Source organism: Geotrypetes seraphini, chromosome 5 (genome assembly GCF_902459505.1).
Source record: "Geotrypetes seraphini chromosome 5, aGeoSer1.1, whole genome shotgun sequence".
NCBI classification, from domain to species: domain Eukaryota; kingdom Metazoa; phylum Chordata; class Amphibia; order Gymnophiona; family Dermophiidae; genus Geotrypetes; species Geotrypetes seraphini.
This window is the reverse complement of record NC_047088.1, coordinates 54,427,626-54,454,531: the sequence shown is the minus strand read 5'-3', so window position 1 is coordinate 54,454,531 and position 26,906 is coordinate 54,427,626. Positions and strand designations below refer to the sequence as shown.

At 40.4% G+C, this 26,906-nt stretch overlaps 1 protein-coding gene across 1 annotated transcript in view; it reads right to left on the bottom strand.

Annotated features, from left to right (window-relative positions):
- The window catches only part of LOC117360485, a 35,451-nt gene extending 13,856 nt beyond the window's left edge, over nt 1-21,595 (bottom strand). The window contains exons 1-4 of the mRNA XM_033944288.1: nt 21,458-21,595; nt 15,093-15,198; nt 9,892-10,089; nt 5,321-5,441 (exon numbers count right to left, since the gene is read on the bottom strand). Of these exons, the coding sequence (XP_033800179.1) occupies nt 5,321-5,441; nt 9,892-10,089; nt 15,093-15,198; nt 21,458-21,533 (501 nt within the window). The 5' untranslated portion in view covers nt 21,534-21,595. The remainder of the gene's footprint in view (nt 1-5,320; nt 5,442-9,891; nt 10,090-15,092; nt 15,199-21,457) is intronic.
- Nucleotides 21,596-26,906: the final 5,311 nt, after the last annotated feature.

The following is a 26,906-nucleotide window of genomic DNA, read 5'->3' as shown; positions in this document are numbered from 1 at the left end:
CGCAGTTTAGTAAAAGAGGGCCTAAGTCCCACATGGAGAGACAATCGGATACCAAATGAGAGACTTTAAATTCAATTCTCTTTTCTACTGGAAGTCAAAGCAGCTACTCCAAAATAGGAACAATGTGATCATTCTTCTTGTCCACTAACAGATGAGCTAAAGTACTTTGGTGGAGCTCAAGGCATCAAACACTTCTCTATGGCAAAAACCATGTGTGAACAAACTCATGCATACAAATAGAAGGACATGCAGAAAGAAGGATGGACCATTCCTAACAATTCACTCAGCAAAATGCACCAAAAAAGGCTGAAGATAACAAATCAACCTCAGTTCCATAGTTCCTTCCCCTCGCTAAAAGGCATTTCCCACACAGGAAAGCTAGGGACCTCCCTTCACTTCAAAATCACTGAGCTCTGGAACAACCTTACCTCCCCTCTTCGGAACTTGAGCTCTCTCCAAGTTTTCCGCAAATATCTGAAAACCTGGCTTTTCTCAAAAAATGTAAGTCTCCCTCCAACTTAGGAATCAAGGAAACTCTTATATCTTGGCATCCCAAGTCCTCTAAATTTTCTTCACACTTCTACCTCTAACCCTCTGTTGTAGTTCCTTCCTATTTCTCCTACTGTAAACCGCGTCGAGCTCTACGAACGTGGAGATGATGCGGTATACAAACCTAAGGATTAGATTAGAAGCCTTACTGCTACACTTGCCCCACAATTCTATAAACAATTGGTGGAAAGAGGCTATTCTGCAGTAGAATTAGCTGCTAAGAGTTACGTCACTTGTTTAACAACCAATAAGAAGCTGTTAATTAGGATTTCAGCCCATTCAGTCTGGTGGGTGACTGACTTAATCCTTCAGTGGTTAATGTATGTCTGAAACAAAGTATTTGCAAAAGAGGACATGTTCTGTACTGCAACTAGATTTAATTTTAAAAAGAAAAAGTTTGATCATGTGTCCCCACTTCTAATTGAGTTTTATTGGTTCCATTTCCAGACGTGTTGTTTTTAAGTCAGTTTGTTTTGTTTTTAAAATTTTAAATGTTATGGCTCCTGATAGTTCATCAGTTTTGATCTCTTTCTTTTTAGGTAGCAAGCTCTCTAGTGGTTCACTATTTTTTTTGCTATTTTCCTCTTTCGGATCAGTTCACTAAAAACGAATTCTAGAATAATCCTTTTCTTATGAAGCAATTCATAAGAAAAGCATTATTTGGAATGGATCCTCCTCCACTAATTAAAAATCAATCCTTTATGTATCTTTTGTAAATATTTAAAACAGTTTTTATTTCAAAAATTCTTGTTAAAGAGGTGGAGGGGCATAATCGAAAGGGACGTCTAAGTCCGTTTATGTCCATTTCGCAAGTCATCCAAAGTTAAAAAGAGCCTAAGCCACATTTTCGAAAGATACGTCCAACTTTTTTTACTTTCGAAAATCGTCTGATACGTCCTGCTGATCTGATCGTCCAAGCCACTAAATCGTCTATTTTTATACCACATTTCCATCCAACATTCTGTCCAAGTCCAAAATTCCTAGAACAAGCCCTGTTGGACATGGGAGGGGTCTGCAAAATGATGGACTCAACACCCAGACATGCCACCTAAATAGTGGGGTACCTTACAGGGTACCGCTGTGTACTTCACAAAAAGGTTGCCATGGCTTCTCCTCACTACAGCTCCCTTATACACCTCCAGAATCCCCTAGACCCAGTTATCTACCACCCCAATAGCCCGTATGGCTGCAGGAGCCACTTATATGCCAGTAAAAAAGGATTTTGGGGGTGTATAGGGCAGTGCACATATTTCAGTATCAATGCAGTGATTACAGGGGCTTATGGGCATGGGTCATCCTCTCTATGGGTCCCTAACCCACCCCCAAGACGACTTCAGCTGCCTCTGGGCTAGACTACTAGGCTTTCCTGTCAGGCGGCCAGGTGATGATGGTCTGGAGGCTGAAATTTAAAGTTGTGAATAAAATTTTTATGGGGGTGGGGGGGGGTTGGTGATCAATGGGGTAGTGTGTGGGGATCTGTGTTATGTGTTTGCAGTGCTTATCTGGTGAGTTTAGGTGGGTTTTTGTGACTTAGACCATGTTTTACATGGTCTAAGTCACAACGCCCAAGTTCCGTCTAGACTCTGTTGTTAAACTTACGGTTATACATGCTGTACGACTAAGTCTAAGCCGGCCCACGTCCTGCCCAATTCCCACCCTCGACATGCCTCCCGAAACGCCCTGTTTAGCTTTGGACATTGAGCGGCACTATGAAGGCCTAGGTCATTTTTAAATACGCCCATAACTCGGTTTTATTATCGGCGCTTGGACGTTTTTGAGAAATGTTCGTCCAAGTGCTGACATACGCCGGTTTTTGGACGTTTTTCTCTTTCGATTATGAGCCCCTTAATTTTTCGTTTCTAATTATTGCTTCTTTTTTAAATCTGTGAGCAACTCTGGACTCATATTTGAAGGAAAAGCAATATTAGATTGCTGATATTAGATTAGATTCTTTTAACTCTTGATTAAGATTCAATGTGACTAGGATGACTCAAATATTCTGTATCTAATCAGGTCCATGATTGATTTCAAAGGTTCTTTATACAGTATCTGGCCTGTGCAAACAACTTAGCACCAGGAAGTACTCTATTTTTATCACTCTTTGCAATTAACTCTTTGATAATGAAAACTTACTTCCTTATGCAAGATAAAATTATGTTTGAGTTTTACACTATTCAGCATCCTAACTCATTCAAAACTATGGTATGAGGTGCATTCAATAATTTATCTACCTCATTAGGAAAGAAAATAATTTCCAATTTTTTTTTTTTTTAATATAGTCTCCTGATAGTTCAATACACTTCATCCACTTTTCCTGCAATGACTTAGTGAAAAACTATCAAAGTATCAACTGCAAGAGACAAGATTTTGGACCAACTATTTTGAGGCCCTCGGTATTATAAAGAATGATTCTTTATGGAAAACTTGTGCCATAAGCGTCCGGTAGTCGCGTCCGCAACCGCTTTCAGTTGTCACCTCCTCCAGCACCGGACACATGCACAAGCTACGCTGCATCCAATGGTTACCTTACATTCTGGAACGTAGACCGCCTCACTACTGTAACCTCATGCAAGCGCTTTCCTGCGTCTGCACACAATTGGACTCCACCTCACAATCATGTACAGATGCAGGAAAGCGCTTGCGTGAGGTTACAGTGACTGCCGGACACTTAAGGTATTATAAAGAATCATTCTTTATAATACCGAGGGCCTCAAAATAGTACCTTGCGGGCCCCGCAATGGCAAGGCAACCAGAACAAATAACACTGAGAATAAAAAAAACATTTCTGTTATGATGGTTCAGCTTGAACAGAAAAAAATGAGTCTAGGAGAATGGAGTTAGATTATAGACCCCAAACAAATTCTTCAGATCTGTGACCAAACCGGCTATCGTATCACTTATCCTGCTCAAGGAAGTAGTGAGATATGAATGTGAACTGCAGACCATGTTGCAGCTCTACAAATCTCCTCAATGGAGGCTGACCTCATGTGAACTACCAACGCAGCCATAGCTCTCATATTGTGAGCTGTGACATGACCCTCAAGCCAGTCTGGGCATAAATGAAGGAGATAGAACAAGCTCCGACCCCATATAGGGAGGAGCGAGGCCAAATCGGCCGAAGCCGGAGCGAAAAGAAGGGAGGGGGGAGGGGGGGAAGGAGGAGGAGAAGGAACCAATCAGCGATGGAAGGCCGGGGGGGGGGGGGGGAGGGGGGTTAGGAGAAGAAGGGGAAGCGGAAGGGAAGTCGCCCATATTGTGAGCTGTGACATGACCCTCAAGCCAGTCTGGGCATAAATGAAGGAGATACAGTCTGCTAGACAACTGGATAAAATGTGTTTATCGATGGTTGCCCCCATCCTCTTTGGGTATAAAGAGACAAAAAGTTGGGAGGACTGTCTAAAGGATTTAGTCTACTCCAGATGGAAAGCTAAAGTTCCCTTGTAGTCCAAGGTGTGCAACATGCTTTGGGTATGAGATTTTGAGAAAAATGTACACAGGACAATTGACTGGCTATGATATAACTCCTACACTACCTTAGGAAGGAACATAGGGTGAGTGTGAAGGACTACATTTTTATGAAACTTTGTGTGAGGTGGGCCTGCTACTAGGGCCTGGAGCTTATTGATATTGCTGAATGGCTGTCAGGTAAGATTTGCCTCTTTGCAAATGATCCCAAAATCTGCAGTAGAGTAGACACCCTGGATGGTGTGAATAACATGAAGAGGGCCATAGCGAAACTTGAATAATGGTCTGAAATTTGGCAGCTAAAATTTAATACTAAGAAATGCATTTGGGCTGCAAAAACCCGAGGGAACAGTATAGTTTAGGGGGTAAAAAACTTATGTGCACAAAGGGACTTTGGTGTGATTGTATGTGATGATCTTAAGGTGGCCAAACAGGTTGAAAAGGTGATGGTGAAAGCTAGAAGGATGCTAGGGTGCATAGGGAGAGGTATGGCTAGTAGGAAAAAGGAGGTATTGATGCCTCTATATAAGACTCTGGGGAAATCTTATTTATTGTGTGCAATTCTAGAGACCGTACCATCAAAAAGATTTTTAAAAGGATGGAGTCGGTCCAGTGGAAGGTTACTAAAATGGTACATGGCTTTGTCATAAGGCGTATGGGGACAAACTGGACCTTCTTGATGCCGAGTCCCTCCTTCCAATGTAACTTCCGGGGGCAAGTTTGTAAAGACTTTTCTGTATGTAAAACCCCTGAATATATTTGTGGCTATCTTTTGGGAATTAAATTTTCTTCATCAGATCAGCTGAAATGAACATGTTAAATTAGTCTAATAAAAAGAAATAGCTATTGCCTATATTTAATTCCTGACATTTGTTTCTACACATCTGTGTGAATTAACATTGACCACTCACTTTCGACAAATCTTTACAAGGCAGCATTTTTAGCAGAATGAGAGCATAAAATAAATGTAAATGCTTTAATCCTGCATGACAGGTCTCTGTCATAATAAACAACCAACATAAGGAAAAGATATGTGTCTTTTCATTTGAAGCAGAAAGGAATGGTCTTTGATGTTCTGCAAAAAATACAGAGGATGCAGTCTGCTATTGAGATAGACATGAGAGAAGCCACTGCTTGCTCTGGATTGGTAGCATGGAATGTTGCTACTATTTGGGTTTTTGCCAGATACTTGTGGCCTGGATTGGCCACCATGAAGATGAGCTACTGGGCTAGATGGACCATTGGTCTGACCCAGTAAGGCTGTTGTTATGCACTGTGTACCAGACAGAGTACATTTCCTTATTACCATTGTCTGCTGAGGTTGAAGGGCATTCTCCATAGCACCACTGTGCTCGGGCATATATGCCAAGTTATTATGCTGTGAATAATTTGATAAATAGTTGTACTCATTTATGGTTCTTTGGTTCCTGGAAAAGAAGAAATAATACAATTTTTATATAACTAAGTGCTTATAGTAAAACATTTTTGCTTCATTTTAAAAAATGTAATCATGTGTAGGGCAATTTGTGTACAGGCCTGCGAGTACATTTTCAACATAAACCCTGTGCATGGTTTCTCCTTCAAAATCCAGCTGGTAGAGGCATAGTGATGGAAATTGCATATGGGGCTCTCACAAGAAAAGCTTTGCGCTCCTTTCACTAAGCTGTGATAGCGTTTGTAGTGCGCACAGAATTGCCACATGTGCTAAACCTGCGCTACGTGCCTAGAACTAACGCCAACTCAATGCTGGCATTAGCGTCTAGTGTGTGCGGTAATTTAGCGCGCGCTAAAACCGCTATCACAGCTTAGTAAAAGGAGCCCTTTGTATATGGTTCACATTTTCCCCAAGTCTAACCCTGCTCCTTTTTGAATGTGGGTAAAAGAAGGGTGCAATTTCCATTGGGACTTTACCTTTGAAATCTACCATCTCTATGGAAAGTTATGAACACCTGCATCTCACATGGAGAGCTATGTAGTTTCAAAAAGATCATGTATAAAAGTGTCTTTGAATATTCCTTTTGTTGGCACTCTGCCAGGAATTTTACATTGGAGTAATATCATATGTTAGTTTTTATTTTGTGTATTTTATTTTGTGACGTCGGATCCTAGAAGTTACTCTGAGTCTCGGTATTAATTCCACTGTTGATAGCCTGCTATGTACCACATGCCGTAGCTTTTGCAATGGCATATGAGGAGATGATTTTTGTAGCTGGTTTTCTTTACTGGGAATAGGCAAGGAAGAAGCTAGTAATGTCACAGAAATTATAAACTGAGAGTGACAATTGTCTTTGCCTTATTTCTGCCATATTGACAAGAGGGTGCACAGAGCTCCAGGTCCTGGGTATTAAACAAGACCTTGGACAAAGAAAAAGTGAGAGGCTATTGGTTTTGCTTCTTTGTGCCTGAAGAAAGTTGAGGGCCTGGCTGTAAACCTGTGAGCCCTGAAGGAGTACACAGTGTCACCGGGTGAGGGTGCACCCACGTGGATCTGGCTAGCAATGCCCAGTGCACACGGCGCTGCCGTTGCACTGGATTCAGCATGGAGTGGAGGATCACATGGTATTTACAACAGATTGTAAGGCTACTCGCAAAGTCTCTGATGTTCAATATATTTTATTTCCAGCAGTGTTCAGTCAATCTCAAGTAGCCGCAAAAATAATAAGAGAAACCAAACCAATTTCAAAAGTGCTTCTTTTAGCATACGGTTGCAACCGATAATGACACTGCCACCAAAATCATTCACTGGCTCCCCAGCTTTTTGTAATTCCTTTGCACACCGAGTCCAACAATTCAAAAAGGTCAAACACCAAAAATAAAGAGGTTTCAAAACAATCCAGTATTGCCCTTGCCTACTCTCAGGCAGGTCCTCAGGCTTATAGCATCCAGCTGGGTTTCATAATACATTCCCCAGTGCAGGTAAACAGTAATTTCTTTTCCTGCACACTCTTATTTTGAACTTCCTTTCAATTGTAGCACTTGATTAATTGTCATCCTGAGCTTTTTTCAGCAGCCAAACTCAGGGGACAAGAGGAACCAACCTCTAGGATTGCCAGATTTTAAATTTGTAAAATCTGGACACCCCCCCTAAACCCCCCCCCAGGACCGCCCATCTCCGCCTCATTACGCCCCCAGTCCTGTCCCTAATCCCGCCCTAGCCACACCTCTGCTGTTTGCTCTGGTTGGGTAGGAGGGCATCCGCGCATGTGCTCAACACAATTTCAGGGGAAGCTTTTCAAAACCCAAAGTGCCGGGTTTTGAAAAGTCGTCCAGGGGGACATGTCCTCAAAAGGATGACACGTCCGGGGAACTCCAGACATCTGGTAAATCTACCAACCTCCCACAATTGACCATTTTTAGTGGCCCCTCCCCAAAGGACCCTCTTTAGTATTACTTTTAAAGTTCAAGGTCACATTGAGCCTTACCCAACTGATTTAGCACAAACAGAAAAACTTTATTTCCCTTAATTGATGTAAAAAGTTGAAGGCTTTCAATCAGCACAAGGGTTCAAAGTCTCAAAATAGTTTTCTTTTCACTTGGCAGCTTGCAAACAGACTATCAAACTCCCACAGTTCTAGAATGCTTCTGCAACAAGCAGCTAAGGTTCAATTAAGCATATCTGCCTTCCAGTAACAAAACTTTCCAAAGTTCAGTCAAGCCAAGCCTTCATTCATAATTAGATTCCATTTGAAAATCTGCTTCTCTACAAACAGCTTCCCCCAGTTCCATTAACTCCTCTGATTCTACTGGTTCCTGATTATCAGAGAAATCTGTCAAACATTCTTCTGGCATCTCACGTTCTGATTAATCATCAAAATACGTTTGAAATAGTCTGACCTGGCTTTTAGTCACGGAAGGCTTCCTTCTTTTCTTTCGAATAGGCTTCTCCTTTCCTCTCCCCTCTGTAGGACTGCTGTTACCATACTGCTGCCCTCCTGTTACCTCCTCAAGCCTGTTCTTATTGGAGTTGAGGTAACGAGGAACAGGTGTAGACTGTTCCAGGTGAATCTGCCAACTGTGGTGTGATGTGTTACCTGAAACCAGTCCCCTGCTTGCTACTAAGAGTACCTTGGATCACCAGCACCCACAGGAACTCTGGCACTAAGTTCATTGGTTCCTTCAACTTTCCTGTTAGTTTTCACAATGACAGAACTAGGGAATGTAAATGGGTCACTGGCTGCTACCTCTGTTCCTGCCCAAAGATGTGTTCATTTTCTTCCCTGTTCTGGGTGGTGGCATAGGTTTGAGGTGTTCAGAGATTATTTCTGTTTTCTCCTGCCTAATCCGAAAGATTACCAAAGCAGAGTACTCCTGGGTTCAGGAAACTTATGGAAGTGTTATTTGGAGGCCTATTTGCAGAACTGCCTACAGTAGACAAAGTGATCTATAAATAAGAAATCCTGACAGAGGATCCACCAGAGCTAGAAGAGACTAGAGAAGAAAAAGTTATTAGAAGCAACCCATTGCTATTTTTTGTGTTTCTGTAGGTCCTGAATTTTTTTTTAAATGTTTGTGAAGCCTAACAGATGTCTACCTATAAAGTGAACAGAAGTAGGGCTTTTTTTTTTTTTTTTTTTATAATTCTTTATTCATTTTTGCATCTTACAACAAGTGAATTAAACATAATATAAACAATTTCCACATATCACTTGTATTTACAATCAAATATTCTTATATGATAAATTAAATACCCCCTTTTTATTATCAATCCTATTCCAAATGATATACATTCCACAACCCACCCCCACATATATACTAACCATGTGCTATGATATCTGATCATTAGAATAAATAGTCAATGGTCCCCATATTTTTTTAAAATTATAAATATTCCCTTGTTGTAACGCTATATCATCTTTTCCATCTTATATATGTGACAAACTGAATTCCACCAAAATGAATAGTTTAATTTAGTATAATCTTTCCAATTTTGAGTAATTTGTTGCATGGCGACCCCTGTCAATATTAATAATAACTTGTTATTATTTGCAGAAATCGGGCTCTGAGTTCTCATTGCTGTACCAAATAATATAGTGTCATACGAGAGTCCTACATGATTTTCTAATAATGTATTAATTTGGGGCCAAATTAGTTTCCAAAAAGCATTTACACAAGGACAAAAAAAAATCAAATGATCTAACGTCCCAACTTCTAATCTACAATGCCAGCATCTATTGGATCTAGCGCTATCTAACTTTTGTAAACGTGTAGGGGTCCATAAAACTCGATGTAACAAAAACATCCACGTTTGATTCATAGATGCTGACCTTGTAGACCTTAATCTCCAGGACCAAAATCGTGGCCATTGAGATGCAGAAATTATCTGTCCAATCTCAATACTCCAAATATCCCTAAGTCCAGTTTTCTTTTTTTTTTATTTAAAAATCCATATAATAATTTATACCATTTTGCGGCTTGGTGTCCCAAAAAATCCGCCTGAACGCAGAGGACCTGCAACAGAAGTAGGGCTTTGAAGAGAAATCTTCCTCCTGCCCATCAAACAAAGGTAAGGACATATTTCTATCTTCAGCACTGCAGTCCTTAGAACTGCCAAACCACACAGTTTATTTATTCAATTTTCTATACCGTTGTCCCAGGGGAGCTCAGAACGGTTTTCATGAATTTATTCAGGTACTCAAGCATTTTTCCCTGTCTGTCCAAGCGGGTTCAAAATCTATCTAATGTACCCGGGGCAATGGGGGGATTTGGTGATTTGCCCAAGGTCACAAGGGGAGCAGCATGAGTTTGAACCCACACCTCAGGGTGCTGAGGCTGTAGCTTTAACCACTGCGCTACACTCTCCACCCCAACAATTCTTCAAAGAACCTACTATAGTTGAAAGCCTAAGGTCATTCTTTAAAATATCAGTAATTGACTCACCTGTTCCTTTGTTTAACATTTTTGTTTGATTTCTTGTTCTTACAATAGTGAATTGCCTGTGCTATCACTGCAACCACAAAAGCAAGTCCTACCCCTGGGAGTACTGCTATTACAATAAGGTCCAATGTATTCCACAGTTGGTCACATTTAGGACCTATGTACCAGTAACTTCCCCACTGGCCTCTGTAGTAAGGACACCTGGAAAGAAAAAAAAAAAAATCCTATGCTTTGAAAAGATACAATACTTTGGAGCAAATTTTTTAAACATTACACATGATTAAAAATAATATATTTTGAGATGATGTAAGTGTTCAACAAAATTCGGCAACAAAGCCTGCAAGTCAAATTACTATATATTTGTAGATCAATATTTAAAGATGGCAGCAAGCATTTTATTTTTTTAAACACAGATGCATCATTAAAAGATACATGCTATCTGGAAAGGTGGTGCCATTGAATATACTCCGCATGGAGAGTGCTCAACAACAGAAGCGAAACATGTAATGAGCAATTCTATACTGTAGACTAGATGCTAACATTTACGTGCCTATTGTGCTGAGGAAAAGGTGTGCTTCTTTGGCCTGTTCTTTTTAACATTTTTTGTAAGTGATATTGCTGAAGAACTGTCTGTAAGGTTTGCTGCTTTGCAGATGATACCAAAATCTACAAAAGGGAAGACCCTTTGATGGTGTGGACAGGAGGGAAGGACCTAGGGCTCCTTTTACTAAGCTGCGTTAGCATTTTTAGCACACGGTAAACCCGCACTAAGTGTCTAGAACTAACGCCAGCTCATTGCTGGCGTTAAGGTCTAGCGCGTGCTATTACGCATGTTAAAGCCCTAACGCGGCTTAGAAAAGGAGCCCCTAATGAAGCTTGAAGAATGGTCTTGAATTTGGCAGCTAAGATTTAATGCTAAGAAATGCAGGGTAGGGCATTTTGTCTGCAACCCCCCCACCCCCCGAGGAAACGATACAGCTTAGGGGGTGAAGAACTTTAGTGCATGAAAGAGGAGCAGGAATTGGCTGTGATTGTACAGTATATGATGATCTTAAGGTAGCCAGACAGGTAGAAAAGGTAAAGGTGAAAGCTAGAAGGATGCTTGGGTGCATAGAGAGAGGAATGGTCAGTAGGGAAAAAGGGAGGTATTGACACCGCTGTATAAAACTCTGGTGAGACCTCATTTAGGAAATTGTATACAATTCTGGATACCACACCTTCAAAAAGATATAAACAGGATGGAGTCCATCTAAAGGAAAGCTACTAAAATGGTCAGTGGTCGTTGTCGTAAAGCATATGATGACAGACTTAAAGATCTCAATATATATATCTTCTAATCTAATCTAAATCTTAGATTTATATACCGAATCATCTCCTAAAATTAGGAGCTCGACTCAGTTTATATAGTAAGATTACAGAAAGAGAACAGATAGCTCAATTCAGCATGCAACAATACACTACCTATTAACACTCATTGAAACGGTTACCTAAAAAACGATGAAATAGCTCAGTTTTCAAAGTTTTGCAGAAAATCTGGAGAGAGAGACAAGTTCTTATATAAGATGGAAATTCAATTGATATTGCTGTAAATAAATATGGAAAAGAACGAGAAATTTTGCTAACAGACTTTATTCCTTTCAAAGATGGGAAGGAGAGCTTATAATATATATATATATATATATATATATATATTTATACTAGTCTTTAAGCCCGTTATATTCATGGGTGCTAGAATAGATTTGTGTGTCTGTCTGTCTTTCTTTCTTTCTGTCTGTCTCTCTCTCTCCTTGGCCGCTGTATGTTGTCTGTCTTTGTTTTGGTGTCTGTCTCTTTTAATCTGTCTCTGTAGCCCCCTGTCCTTATGTGTGTGTGTTTTTTTATTTTTGTCTCTTCACAAAAAAGTAACTATTGTATATAAAGTAATTAGACAGTATATTAGTGATTTTTGAAAAATATAATATATTAGAGTTATTCATTATGTTTGCATGAAAGTAATCATTACAATTAGTCATTACTTTTTACTACCCTACTTTGGCTACAGAAATGAAGTCCTTGCATATGGGGGGTTGAGTGGAAGAGAAATGGGAGAAGCAGTTCCAACAGTTGCAGTATACATCAATAATTCATTGTAACATAGTGATTAAGGAACTGCACCTTAACTACCCAGAGAGATTTTAAAAGATTTTCCCTCAACCCGACTCCATCATGAGAATGCACATATGTGGCATAGTAAGTAGGAGGCGGTAGGATGAGTCGGCCCCGGGCATCGTCTTGATGGGAGCATCAGCTCCCATCCGTCTCCTGCTCCATTAACAATCGCAGCGCAAGCAGCAATAGTCTGGCCGGCTCCCTTAGTCACTTTCCGCCCCCCCCTTCCCTTCCCGCGGTCCCGACAAACCTGCGACTCCAGCAGCGTGTGCAGCACTCTACACACGCTGCTTCGGGGCCTTCTACTGCCATGATTTGCTCTGCCGTGAATCAGGTTAGTAGAAGGCCCCGAAGCAGCGTGTGTAGAGTGCTGCACACGCTGCTGGAATTGGCAGGTTTGGAATCAGGACCGGGGCATCCCTTCCCGGCTGGAGTGTTTTGGCGCTTCCCTTCCCGCGAGGTGTCTCCACCGCTCCTCTCGATCCCCGCCAGCGTCGGAAGCCTTCTCCAACGCTGGTGCAGCTCGTGAAAGGAGCTGACACAGAGAGCAGGGAGTCCAGCGCTGGCGTCCAGTCCTGCCGGCGAGTGGCAGGTGCTGGGAAGTAAGGCTGGGGACTCGCACATGCGCACTCCTGCGGCCACAGACCTACAGATCATGGAAGCACGCAGATAGGAGTGCGCATGCGCGGCTAGGGTTTTATTATATCCTATGCTATTATATCCTATATAATAAAACCCTAGCCGCGCATGCGCACTCCTATCTGCGTGCTTCCATGATCTGTAGGTCTGTGGCCGCAGGAGTGCGCATGTGCGAGTCCCCAGCCTTACTTCCCAGCACCTGCCACTCGCTGGCAGGACTGGATGCCAGCGCTGGACTCCCTGCTCTCCGTGTCGGCTCCTCTCACTAGTCTTTAAGCCCGTTATATTAACGGGTGCTAGAATAGATTTGTGTGTCTGTCTGTCTTTCTTTCTGTCTGTCTCTCTCTCTCCTTGGCCGCTGTCTGTCTTTGTTTTGGTGTTTGTCTCTTTTAATCTGTCTCTGTAGCCCCCTGTCCTTATGTGTGTGTTTTTTATATATATATATATATATATATATAAAAGGTTCTTGAGCTTGGGGGTCTCAAAGCGCTTAAAGATAATGAGATTAAAGGCTTGAAGAGTCCATGTAAGATTTTAAATACCATATAGGCACATTTAAATTGAACTCTCATTCAAATGGGGAGCCAATTAAGTTTCCTCAAGAGAGGGGACACTTGACCAAACTTCTTTTTTCCGAAGATCAATTTGGGTGCAGTATTCTGGACCAACTGTAGCCATTTTACATTTCCTTTACTTAATTCCACATAGAAAGAGTTGCAATAATTCAATTGTGCCAGAATAATAGCTTGAACCAATAGTGCAAAATCATGTAGATGAAACAGATGACAAACTTTCTTCAGCTTACGAAGGCTAAAAAAAACCATGTTTTTGAGAGATGATTTGCCTGACATTGAAATGAAAGAGAGGAATCCAGCATAACACACAATACTCTGGAAGATGAATCAATATTCAAAAGATCTCTGGAATTCAGAGCAACAGAAGAAGGCAAAATTCCAATTTCCAGGCCAAACAACAATAGTTTTGTCTTTCCTGCATTAAGCTTCATTTGGACAGATGTTCCCCAAGATTGTAATCTAGTAATGCAAGAGTTTATATTAGATGCAAAGTTACTCAAATTGGGATTACTTCACAGCTGAAGGGCAGGGAGCAGGACCACAGAACCAGAAGATAAAGATATCATCAGCACAAGTAAGCATTGTTTCAAGACAGCTTAATTTATAATTTTTTAAAGTAGTCATATAGATGTTAAAAAGAAGAGGGGACAATGTAGAGCTCTGTGAGATACCACAAACTGGCGTCCACACAGCAGATGTATTGCACTCAAAGTTTACCTCATAAGAGCATGATATTACACATCCTGTAAACCATTTTAACACTGCTAGTCTAAACCTATATCTGAAAGTTGTTGAATCAAGATGTCATGATTAACTACATCAAAGGCCGTGGAGAGATCAAATTGTAATAAAATCGCATATCGATTTTGAGATAATAAACTTTGGATCTTGAAAATTAATACTAATAAGGTTTCAGTACTAAAATTGGGTCGAAAGCCATGTTGGGATGGTAAAAGGATAGAAAATATATCCAAATAACTGGAAAGTTGTTCAGAAATAATGGCTTTTATCATCTTGGTTAGGAATATTGGCAATTGGACGGTAATGGGACAGAATAGTTGGATCTAGATCAGTACCTTTCAGCAATGGTATAAGAACTGGTATATGTCGCATACACACAGAAAATTAACCACTATCTAAAAGACAATTTATCAGTAATGTTAGCCAGGAGACTGCTTGAAAAGAGATATGAAAAATATAGGAAGGAAATGGGTCTAAAGAACATTTACTTCGTCCAAGTTTATCACAGGAAGAGCGACACAAAATCCTCACAGAGATAAAAGTCACAGCAAAAGGAAGTGGAAGTAACAAGATGCTTTTGTATAGGATCTTTATTTGTGAAACAGATGTAACACCAATTTTATAAAACTCAACACTGCCAGTGATTTGACAACTGCAGAGTCTATGAATATATAAGCAGCAAAATATCAAAAAATAAAAATATAAAAAACATACACAATTACATAAACATTGCATCAAAATACATCAATATTTCATCAAAATTTAAGAACACCACCTTAATAAAACCATAACATAAGACACAAAATTTTAAAGAAAAAAATAAAAAAATTAAAAAACAAAGTAAAACAAGGAGAATAAAAATGCCACAAAAAACACTGCTTGAACATAAGCACATAAAAAATGATAAAGGGTAAAAAAACCTGGTGATATAAAGTAATGAAAGTCATTGATGTGTCAAAAAAATATGTTTTATGACAAAGCCATTACTTTGCGTGGATGGCATCAGAAAGAAAATTCTGATATTAAATCATACTGCAACATTTATTTATCAACATCATCAAGGATCATATGTTAGCACAGATTCTGAATGCTAAGACTTACTTGCAGAATGGTTTTCCATCTTTACAACCACATTCTATACCTTTTGGACAGAAATTGGCTGTGTTTCCCACACAGTTTGCAAAATCTGAATCACTTGTGCAGCTAGCTGTAAATAGATATATATATATAACACATATATGTAGAAAGCAATGGTAAGTATTGATATTCCTCAGTACACATTTCATAAAATCTGAAACAGCCAGACATATAGATAATAACAAACTAAGGTCCCCTTTTATCAAGCTATGTTAGGGTTTTTTATTGCCGGCCGCTGCAGTAAAAGCTCTGACGCTCAATGAGCGTCAGAACTTTTACTGCAGTGGCTGACGATAAAAAATCCTAACTCGTCTTGATAAAAGGGGGCCTAAAACTAAAATGCAGTATTAATTGTAAAATTCTTACCTTTCCATGTAGCTTTATTCAGACCTCTGATTATCTCCCCTTTTACTCAGCTAAATGCTCCAACGCCCATAGAATTCCTATGAGCGCCAGAGCATTTAGCGCTCCAGGCTGTGGTAGAAACCTCTACCATGTCTTAGTAAAAGAAGGCTTATAAGAATGTATAGGCTTTTTTATTAAAGTGTGATAAAATCCGGGCTTAAAGCATTATCATGCGGGACTTTACCCCACGCTAAACCTAGATTTAGGGCCTCTTCTATAAAACTGTGCTAGCTAGTGTGGGGAGCCGCGCTGAATGACCTGCACTGCTCCCGATGCTCACAGAGTTCCTATGAGCGTCGGGAGCAGTGTGGGCCATTCAGCGCGGCTCTCTGTGCTAAAAACTACTAGGGCAGTTTAATAGAAGAGGGGGCTAATGTGGCACTTTTTTAGGACTTTCTCTCTCTTTTTAAAAATTATTATCCCAGATTCCATTTATGAAAATAGTGCATTCTCATTCTACTAATAAACCCACCTAGGAAAATCATTTATTGAGTGCTAAACCCTGACATTGGGCCAACTGCAAAGAACTAGATTGACTAAAGGGTGCTACTGTGATAACATACATTATCCTATATAATAAAACCCGAGCCGCGCATGCGCACTCCTACTTGCATGTTCCGTGTTCCCTGTTTTGTAGGTCCGTGGCCGCAGGAGTGCGCATGCGCGAGTCCCCAGCCCCTACCTACACTCGCAGGACTGGCCTCCAGTGCTGGACTCCCTGCTCTCCACATGATCGGTAAGTCAGTTCTCCCGACGCTTGCTGCCCCCCCTTCCCGCGGTCCCGACTCCAAACCTGCCGACTCCAGCAGCCTGCAGCACTCTGCACACGCTGCTTCGGGGCCTTCTACTGCCCTGATTTACTCTGGCACGTCCCTGATGACATCATCAGAGATGCGGCAGAGCAAATCAGGGCAGTAGAAGGCCCCGAAGCAGCGTGTGTACAGTGCTGCAGATGCTGCTGGAGTCGCAGGTTTGTCGGGACCACAGGAAGGGAAGGGAAAGGGGGGGGGGACAGCGGCAACAGACTAAAGAAGCTGGCTAGACCGCGAGAAGGGAAAGGGGGGGTAGGGGAAATGCTGCTGCTGCACAGGAAAGTGGTGTGGGGGGAAGGAAATGGAGGGGGAGGGAATGCTGCTGTGGCTGCTACACAGGGAAGTGGGGGGGAGAGAAATGCTGCTGCATAGGAGGCAGGGAGAGAGACAGACAGATAGATAGAAAGAAAGACAGAAGGGAGGAAGGGAAACAGAAAGAAAAGAATAAAGACACAGGGGCAGGGAGAGACAGAAAGACAGACAGACAAATGGGGCCAGGGAGAGAGACACAGAAATAAATAAAGACAGACATATATTCTAGCACCCGTTAATGTAACTGGCTAAAATACTAGTTAATAATATTTATTTATTTATTGGGATTTCTTATGAAGAGATTCATTCAAGATGGTGTAAAGCAGGTATAATTCAACATAACAGAATTGTAAGTTTTATAGCATAACAGTAGTAAAAAGACCAATTATAAACACTCGTACAATGAATGAGGTAAAGTCAAAATCAGTAAATTGATACTTAATAATAAGACTACCATGAAACAGTTCAAAAATATACTTATTAATAGTACTGAAATTAAAATAAGAGATATAATACATACTAAAATGGAGACATAATACTTATGAAGCATCTAATAAGCACAAATCAGAAAATTCAAACAACATAGATATGCATATGACATCATATGCATATGACATCATGCTAATGGTTTTCTATAATACAGCTTATCATATAGCCGAGAGGTCAAATGCTGATATTAGTTGGGGACAAGATGGGTAGTAGAGCGTATGTTGAGATAAACATCTATTTGTGGATATGGATGGCCATCTCATCAGCATATATTGTCTGTGGCAAGCAATCGCCGGTTTCCTTGAAAGCACATTCCACATGAAGCATAGCTTCTTCATGGGTAGAAGCTCGGGTGATTTTGCCCAGGGAGATTTGTAAGACAGCAACTTGATCCACGTTGCATACATTCTCCAAGTTCTACAGAGTGGACCTGCCGCGGGATGATACTGCTTTGGGTTCTCAGTGTTATAAGCAGATGCAGAGGTCCCGCCCTAGATTTCTGGAACTGTTTAGTATGTCCCTACTGTCCAGAATGACTCACTTATTGCACTAGAAAAATAATTAGGTTCTTGCCTTGCTAACATTTTATCTAGTAGATAGATGTGTCATTCTGGAACCCTGTTCATCAGTATTTACTCTGCCTGCCTATTGTCTCAATCAGGAAGTTCAAGTCAAAACTGAGATTTTGATGTGGAATGTTTGAGCTCATTAATGTTTCTTATTGGTATGATTAATTTGATGTTTTGATTGTAGTTTGTAGTTTGATGAGTTTCCTCTTACCCCTCCTTCTTATGTGTTCCTATGTAGGGCCAACGCCTGCTTTGGTACAAACTGAAGGGGGCATCAGAGCCCTCTGGAAAAGGAGGAGGAGTTAAAAATCTGGAATGGATTCCTTCTGCAAGGCTTGTGAGCATGAGGAGAATACCCTACTGTCCAGAATACAACACCTATCTACTAGAAAATATATTTGTTTTATTGTAAAATGCTTCATTGCTTTGGTGAGAAGCTGTATAATAAGTAAATAAATCAAAACCAAGCACCCTAAAAATTATCCTCAACAGATATCCCCAAAAGGCATGCGTGCCTGAGATAATGCATCTCAATCCAGGCTCATTAAAGTCCCTATCTCATGCTGATTTCATTAGTGGGTGGGTAGAGCTCACTGAACCACTGAAAGCAGCTCAATCTGCAGCAGTCAGGTTCCTTCAGATGTTCCAGCTCCCTTGCAGCTTGGGGGACTGAGCAAAGCAGAAGGTAAAGACAGCATCAGCATCCCACCAGCTCTCTCATTTTTGAGAGTTTCTTTGCCCCCAGACAGACATTCTTAACTCATGGTGCCTAATACTTCCCAACCTGTTGGACTGGAAAGAATAAAAGAAACATTTTCTGACACATCTCTTTTTCTGCTCTTGTCCATCATGCTTACCTATCTCCTGAGTGCCTTAGATACATGTTTAACCTGTCATATACAATATTTTGCATATTACTGGAAAATAAAGTCATGAAAATAAAAGATTTTTATAACCTTGCTTGATGTCTGAATATTAGATTTTCTCTCGTCTGGGAGTTTAATGAGTGGGGAATTTCAGGTATCAATGTGAAGGAGAGGCAGAAGGGACCAGGGAATGGATGTAGGATTAGTGATAAAACCAAAGAGGGAAGATAGAGGATTGGGGATATAGGTAAAAAAAATAGGAGGGAAGATCAAGGGGGGAAAAGGAAGAAAAGATCATAGTGGGGGATGGATGTGAGAAATGAGGAAAAGAGAAGAGAGAGTTTCTGGGATCTTGGAGGCAGCACTGAGAAAGAGGACCTGGAGGATTTACTAGCAATAGATATTCATTTTATTATGTTTGCTTTGCTTTATTTTATTTATTTCAATCAACAATTAGATTTTATGTGCATAAAATCACTGTACACACAAAAAGTGAATATACAGGCATAACAAAACTTAGGGCCCCTTTTATCAAGCAGTGCTAGAGGATTTTAGCATGAGCCGGCATGGAAATAAGAACATAAGAATTGCCATCTCCGGATCAGACTTTAGGTCCATCAAGTCCGGCGATCCGCACACGCGGAGGCCCCGCCAGGTGTACCCTGGCATAGTTTTAGTCCCCATATCACTCTGTGCTTCTTATAAGGAGATGTGCTTCTAGTTTACCCTAACCCATATCACTCTATGTCACTCATAAGGAGATGTACATCTAGCTTACTCTTAAATCCTAGAATGGTGGATTCCGCAATTACCTCTTCTGTGTGAAACAGAACCTTCTGATATTTGTCCTGGATCTGTCCCCTCTCATCTTCAGTCCGTGCCCTCTAGTCCTTGTCACATTGGACATTGTAAATAACTGTTTTTCCTGCTCTATTTTGTCGATTCCTTTCAGTATTTTGAAAGTCTCGCAGGGAAAGCAGTTATTTACAATTGCTAGTGTGACACAAACAAGAGGACATAAACTGAAGCTGAGGGGGGACAGGTCCAGGACGAATATCAGGAAGTTCTGTTTCACGCAGCGAGTGGTGGACACCTGGAATGCTCTCCCAGAGGAAGTAATTGCAGAATCCACCGTTCTAGGATTTAAGGGTAAACTTGATGCACATCTCCTTAAGAGTGGCATAGAGTGATATGGGTAAGGGTAAATTAGATACACATTTCCCTTGAGAAGCATACAGTGATATGGGGACTAAAACTATGCCAGGGTACACCTGGTGAGGCCTCCACGTGTGCGTATCAACGGACTTGATGGACCCAGGGTCTGATCCGGAGATGGCAATTCTTATGTTCTTATGTAGATCCCCTCACAGTCTCCTCTTCTCAAAGGAGAACAACCCCAGTTTCTTAAGCCGTTCCTCGTAATCCAGGTTCTCCATACCTTTCACGAGCTTTGTTACTCGTCTCTGCACCCTCTCCAGCAGTTTTATATCCTTCTTTAAGTATGGAGATCAATGTTGGATGCAGTATTCCAAGTGTGGTCTGACCATTGCTCCAGTGCTCATAGAATTCCTATGAGCGTTGGAGCACTTACCTTGCTAGCCTGCGCTAAACACCTCTAGCGCAGCTTGATAAAAGGGGCCCTAAATGAAAGAATACTTTAAAAAAAAAAAAAAAGCAAATTGATACAACAAATTTTGCCATTGTGTAATCCTAGTGTCTATTCTTCCTTACAACTCTACCTCTGCCTCCCCAGCCATTGTCCATACCCTTTCTTTCCCCATTCCCACCACTTTCTCTACTTTCCTTTTATCCTTTTTTGCCTCATCTCAGGTGACCATACACACATACACATGCACTATCTATTATCTTGTCAACTTCCACAGCCATTTCATCATATCTTACCTCAATTAGAGCCCCATTCTCCCAACAACTTTCACATAACCCTTTCACCTGCCTCCCCAGATCTGTAACCCAAATTTCTCCCAATCTCCTTCCTGCCCCTCCCCCAGATTACAAGTGAAGAGGAAAAAGCTGCCCATTGGACCATGTTTTATCCTCTGTCTCATGGGACAAAATTATTGATTTGAACCACATGGCTATATGATGACCTGCACAGTTCCAATGAGCAGTCAAGCTCATGAAGGCAGAAGACAAGGCTAGGATGTGATATACTACCTCTCTCATCCTCTTCTTGCAACATTATCAATATGGAGGGAAAGTCAGGAGATGAGGAAATGGATGGGGGCAGGAAGTTGAAAGGCACCACCGCTGTGGTACAACTGGCCCTTCAGTTAACAGACTCAACTTTGCCCCACGGTGAGTCAACAAAGACCAGCAAATTTCACAAAAAGGGTAAATACTGTAACCTTTCACATTCAAGGATCTGTGTAAGAGTATAAGATGCCTTAGGTAATCTTTCAGCCCGACCTCTATCTCCCCCCCCCTACCCACCCAATAAAATTTTGATAGTTAAACAATCATGAATATCCCAATACTACCCCAACTAGAACAATTCTGTGAAAACACATAACTGGACATCATTCTTTTGTGTAAATGGCTTTGGGTAACTTCCCTTCTTTTGTACATACAGTATATGTAAAACTGTCTACCTCTTGTGGATAATAGTATGCCCTGATGGTTCACTGTATTTGTATGGCCAGCAGGACCCATTGTTTTTCTTTGACTTTAGTTGTTCTTTGCCACCATCCCCCATTCCCAGAAGCTATTACCCTAGGCAACTTCCTAGTTTGCCTAAAAGTTAAGTCAGCCAAGCCCATGACTGTGGAACTACAAGACTAAGGGCCCTGGGTACAGTCTTTGTAAATTAAATCATACTGGCAAATTAAAAAATAAAAGCATTCATAAAATTGTCTTACGTTCTTCAGCCTGCGTAACCAACAAATAGGTGGTGATCAGAAAAATGAAAGGGAGCAGATTATCCAAGGAAGACATTTCTCAACAGTTTGCAGTTCATAAAGCGCCGAAGAAATCCTTTGTGTTCAACTGGTGTTGAATATTGTCTTTTACCGAAACAGATCAAGGATCATAGAATTTGAACATGCTTTATGACACCTTTGTGCAATAAGCTACTAATTAACTTCAAGTACACTTTATGGAACTTATCCTCAATAGTTTCAGTATATAGCTGCATATCTCCAGTCCGATAAAGAAAAATCTTGCTTGTAAGGAGGAAGAGTTAGCAATTGACAGCCTAAAATTGGTACAAATTCAATTTCCTTATGATATCACTGGGGTAATACTAGTTAGAAACTAGAGGAAGTCAGAAAAATGCTAGAGTCCAAACAAGTCAAACTGACCTCACATTCAGATTAGTGACCAAACCTCAGGATTGTAACCACCACATTTAAAGTCACTCAGAGGTATGAAACTCTTCAAGGAGGGAGCCGCGCCCCCCCTAGTGGTGAACCAGAGTTTACTTTCCAGTCATTGCAACTCTGTTGGTGCTGGTTACGCTCCAAGGTTGATTACAAAAAATAAATAAATAGATATCGTTACAGTCTTTCAAACACTCGTGTGGAGATTCTTTGTTTCTTTTTTATCTTTTCAAACGAACATCGCTCTGTGAATAAGTACAGTGTAGCTTGATAACTTAGCTTGTGACAGGTTCAGGACCCCGAACCTGTCACAAGCTAAGTTATCAAGCTACACTGTACTTATTCACAGAGCGATGTTCGTTTGAAAAGATAAAAAAGAAACAAAGAATCTCCACACGAGTGTTTGAAAGACTGAAACGATATCTATTTATTTATTTTTTGTAATCAACCTTGGAGCGTAACCAGCACCAACAGAATTGCAATGACTGGAAAGTAAACTCTGGTTCACCACTAGGGGGGCGCGGCTCCCTCCTTGAAGAGTTTCATACCTCTGAGTGACTTTAAATGTGGTGGTTACAATCCTGAGGTTTGGCCACTAATCTGAATGTGAGGTCAATTTGACTTGTTTGGACTCTAAAATTGGTACAAAGCAGAACACATTGATATTATTAGTCTAAGTTGGAGGTTCTTAACCCAGTTCTCGAGACACACATGGTCATTTTCAGGATATCCACAATGAATATGCATGAGATAGATTTGCATGCACTACCTCCATTGCATGCAAATCTCTCTCATGAATATTCATTGTGGGTATCCTGAAAACCTAACTAGCTGGGTGTTTCCCTAGGATAGGGTTCTGTACCCCCCCTACCCTAAATGTATCTGTGGTATACTTAAATTGAGAGTTCCCATGTTCAGGCAAATTAGACCATGATATAAGCAACTAGTAATGATTAAGAATGTGTATTTGTTAGTGTGCTTTAAAGTTAGTACATGCAAGATTAATGTAACCTGTATACAACTGATTTGCATACATTAAAATGTTTTAACACATGAAAAAGGTCTGAAAAATCATAAAATGAACCAAACTTTTATTTAACTTGGGCAGATACCTAGTATTGACAGTGCTCTTTTTTCCTTGAAATAAAAGGCTCTGGGGCTCATTTTCAAAGCACAAAGACACATGGGTGAAATTCTGTAAATAGTGTCTAAAAAGATAGGCGCCTATATTACAGGTGCCTATATCTTGGCAATCACACCTTTGTGCCTATTCTAGAATTGTGTCTGTAACGTAGGCCAGGGTTTTAAAGACCTACATTACAGCTGCCTAAGTCCTTTAGAGAATCGCACCTAGCAGTGTTTAAATCCTTCTTCACCCCTAAACGTGCTTATTTTGGAGTTAGCCACCATTAGGCGCTATTTGATAGACACCTATCTTTTGTAGAATTGCGCATAAGAAAATAGGCGCCTATCACCCAATTCATTTTAATTTTTTTTCAATTATGAGCTTGTTAAAGCTCATAATTGAAGCCAATTTACTAATTAAGTTAGGTACCTAACTTTAGGTGCCTCTTATTTCCCCCACAAAGGGCTAGATTCACAAAGCAAACCGATCGGTTTACGACCCCTTTGCGACCAGATTTCCCTTGGGCCCCATTCACTATCTCCTGTGATCCACTTCAAATCCGTGCATGCAAATGAGGAGAAATGCATGGAAAGTAGACAGGGACGCGATTCACCAACCAAATTTTCCAAACCGACTGGGCTGGCCGATCATTCCAAGAAGCAACTGCTGGGGACCAGTTGACAACATCTTTCTGACTCTCCGAAGCTATCTGCACGCCCTGCTCTCTGCTGCCCCGAATCTCTCTTGCCTTCCACCCTGATGCTCTTCTCCTGCCTGCCCCAAACTGCCATGATCTCCTGCCTGCCCCAAATGCCTCCTGCAGCCCCTACTCTCCCGCTGCCCCGATTCTCTCACCCTTCCCCGCAGTGCAAGTCCGTGGTTTTAAGCAGGTTAAAACCACGGGCTCCAAAGATAAAAAAAGAAGAAAAAAAACTGCCAGGCCCGGAGGTCCAGCGCATGCACTGGGTTCACTATAGAGCGATCCGGGTAGGCAGATGGAGGCATTCTTCCGATTGCCCCATCTGCATATTTAAGTTTGGAAAATCCATCTGACCTGCACGGATTGGTCCCGATTGGGCAGGTTCGTGAACCTAGCCCTAAGTATCATAGGTTTCAATCTTACTTTCTGTGTCTAAGTGCTTTGAAAATGAGCCTCTAAGGTTCTTATTTTAGTAACAGCACCTACAACAATGCCTCCCAAAATGGCATGGCTGCATGTCAATCGGGTAAGAGAACCGCGGCTTATGTCTAATATAGGCGCTGGTAATGTAGTCCAAGGATTTGCAGGCCTACATTATTAGCGCCTATGTTTGATGAGATTCGCGTCTACAGAGGCACCTAGTGGCAGCTAAGGTCATTTCCGGAATAAACTCTACCTACTTTGACCTTAGGGGCTATTAGGGGCTTATGTAGACGCAATTACGATATCCTTTTTTTGTAGGTTCCTATGTGCGCCTACATTTTTTTATAATGACTTCTTAATTGTTTTTAAACGACCACACTGATTAACACCAATTAAAACAATTAAGTTAGAGACGGTAGAATGCTTACCATTGCCTAACTTACAGCACCATTACTAGAATCAGGCCCTAAATGTTCAAAAGAAGCTGAGCTTCAAGACTTATGCTCCAAGTTTGGCTCCTAAATTTTTGTGCCCTATCTTCAGCTCAAAAATTCATCTAAATTTAGGAGCTTAACAATTAATGCTTATAAACTGAAGCCAGCCATTCATTTGACTACATTTCAGCCTAATTATAAGCCTAGAGCTGAAAATCAGTGCTAAGCTCCTAACTTTTTTCCCACCTCATTTTTATGCTCCTGAATTTAGGGGTTTAGTTAAATTTTGGAATACAAAGTTATGCACATAACTCTAGTAAATTTTCAAAGAGGCTAACTGATGAGCACACCTTTCAAAGTTAGGAGCATAAATGCTTTGAATATTGGGCCCAAAAATGTCAGTACTCATATGTAGGTCATCCTTGGCGATGGGGAAATCAAGTCAACTGTTATGTGCCCTGCACTTTCTACAGTACTTCCACCACCCGGAGAACTCAGTCATAGTGCAATCCTCCCCCCTCCTCTCATTGGCAGGAGGTGTAAAAGAACAGCACATGTACCTTATCATGTCATGAGCATGACAAGGGAAAAACACCAGGGTGGGAGGAGCTTAAGAGCAGGGCACCCTTGATGCTTTTTTCTCTTTCCCCTCCCTCCATCAGTGCTATTCTCCATGGACATCATGAATCATACACCACACAGTTGTTGTCATCATCGAATGATGGCCCCAGTCAGGACTGGTTACCATAAAAAGAACCTCAAACCGAATCTGGCACAACCTGTAAAAACATTTACTACATTTCATGTAAATAATATAAAAATTTTAGGGGTGATTTTTGATAATAAACTAAATTTTCATGATCATATTAGTAATATTATGAAAACTACCTTTTATAGATTACGTAAAATTTGATCTATTTCTAAATTTCTATGTTCCAAATCACTTAATATTCTTATTCACTCTTTGGTGATTTCTAAAATCGACTATTGCAATTCTCTCTTCAAAGGAATTGCGTTAAATGAAATAAAACGTCTTCAAATCATTCAAAATGCCTCAATTAAGCTTATAACCAAATCTAGAAAGTTTGACCATGTAACACCACTTCTTAAAAATGCACACTGGCTTCCAGTTATTCATAGAATTACGTATAAGCTTTGTATAATCACCTTCAAAACCCTTTATAATAAGACTCCTGCTTTCTTATTTAAATTATTAATTCCATATTCTGCAAAGAGAATTTTAAGATCTAATGAACAAAACCTATTGTCTATTCCTTCGTTGAAAATTATAAATACAAGATGGCAATTTATTTTTTCAGTTACTGCACCATAGACTTGGAATGCCCTTCCAATATTTTTAAGGGAAGAACAGGAATTCAGAAAATTTAAAAGTAATTTAAAAACATTTATTTTCAAGGATGCCTTTGAAAACTAATTTTAATATCCAACAACCCTATTAAATTTTATCTTATTATATTTTGTTATTTTGTTAACCTTCTGTATTTTTCCCTTAATGTTTTCTCTTTACTTTAAAGATTTGTATTTCATTCCTCCTTACCTAATGTTATGAGTATGTTAAATTGATTGTAATCTTGTATTATTTTTTTTTCTTTTAAGTACTTTTATTTATTGTATTGTCACCCAACAAATATAATTTTAAACTGTACATCGCTTAGAAGTATGATTAAGCGATTAATCAAAAAACTTATTAAACTTGAAAATGTATGTATGAAATGTGAGACCAGCATCAACAGTGACCCCTAAGATGGCAACAGAGTCAGAAAGTGCAATCTGTGTATCTAGGAGAGTGAGAGAATCACATGCTCGGTGAATTGCCTTACAGCAGCGATTTCCAATCTTTTTCAAGTAAAGGGCCACACTGTGAATATGAGAAAGCGCTGAGGGTCACCAATGGATTGCAGGTTTACACATGCTATGAATTTTGTAAACTGCCTTAACCTGCTTGTTCAGATTGGATATTAAACATTAAATATTAATACTAATATTGACTCTATAACACTTCAAAGATATATTTTAAAAACCCACTGTATTCTGGATTGTCAGCAGCAGTAACAAATTTCATAAATGAGATACCTCAGTAACATTCTTAAGAGATCGTTTGCATTTTGATCATCAATAAATTAGCTTGTACACCATACTCTGTTGTGTTTCTGTGCAATCCGGCTCTTCATTTGTTGTACACCTTCTCATAATGGGATGTTTACCTGTAAGGCAGTGGCCTCCATCAAGCAGCCCCTGAAGTCCTCCATTGTAGCCCTCAAACAGTAGTTGGATGAAATGCTCTTC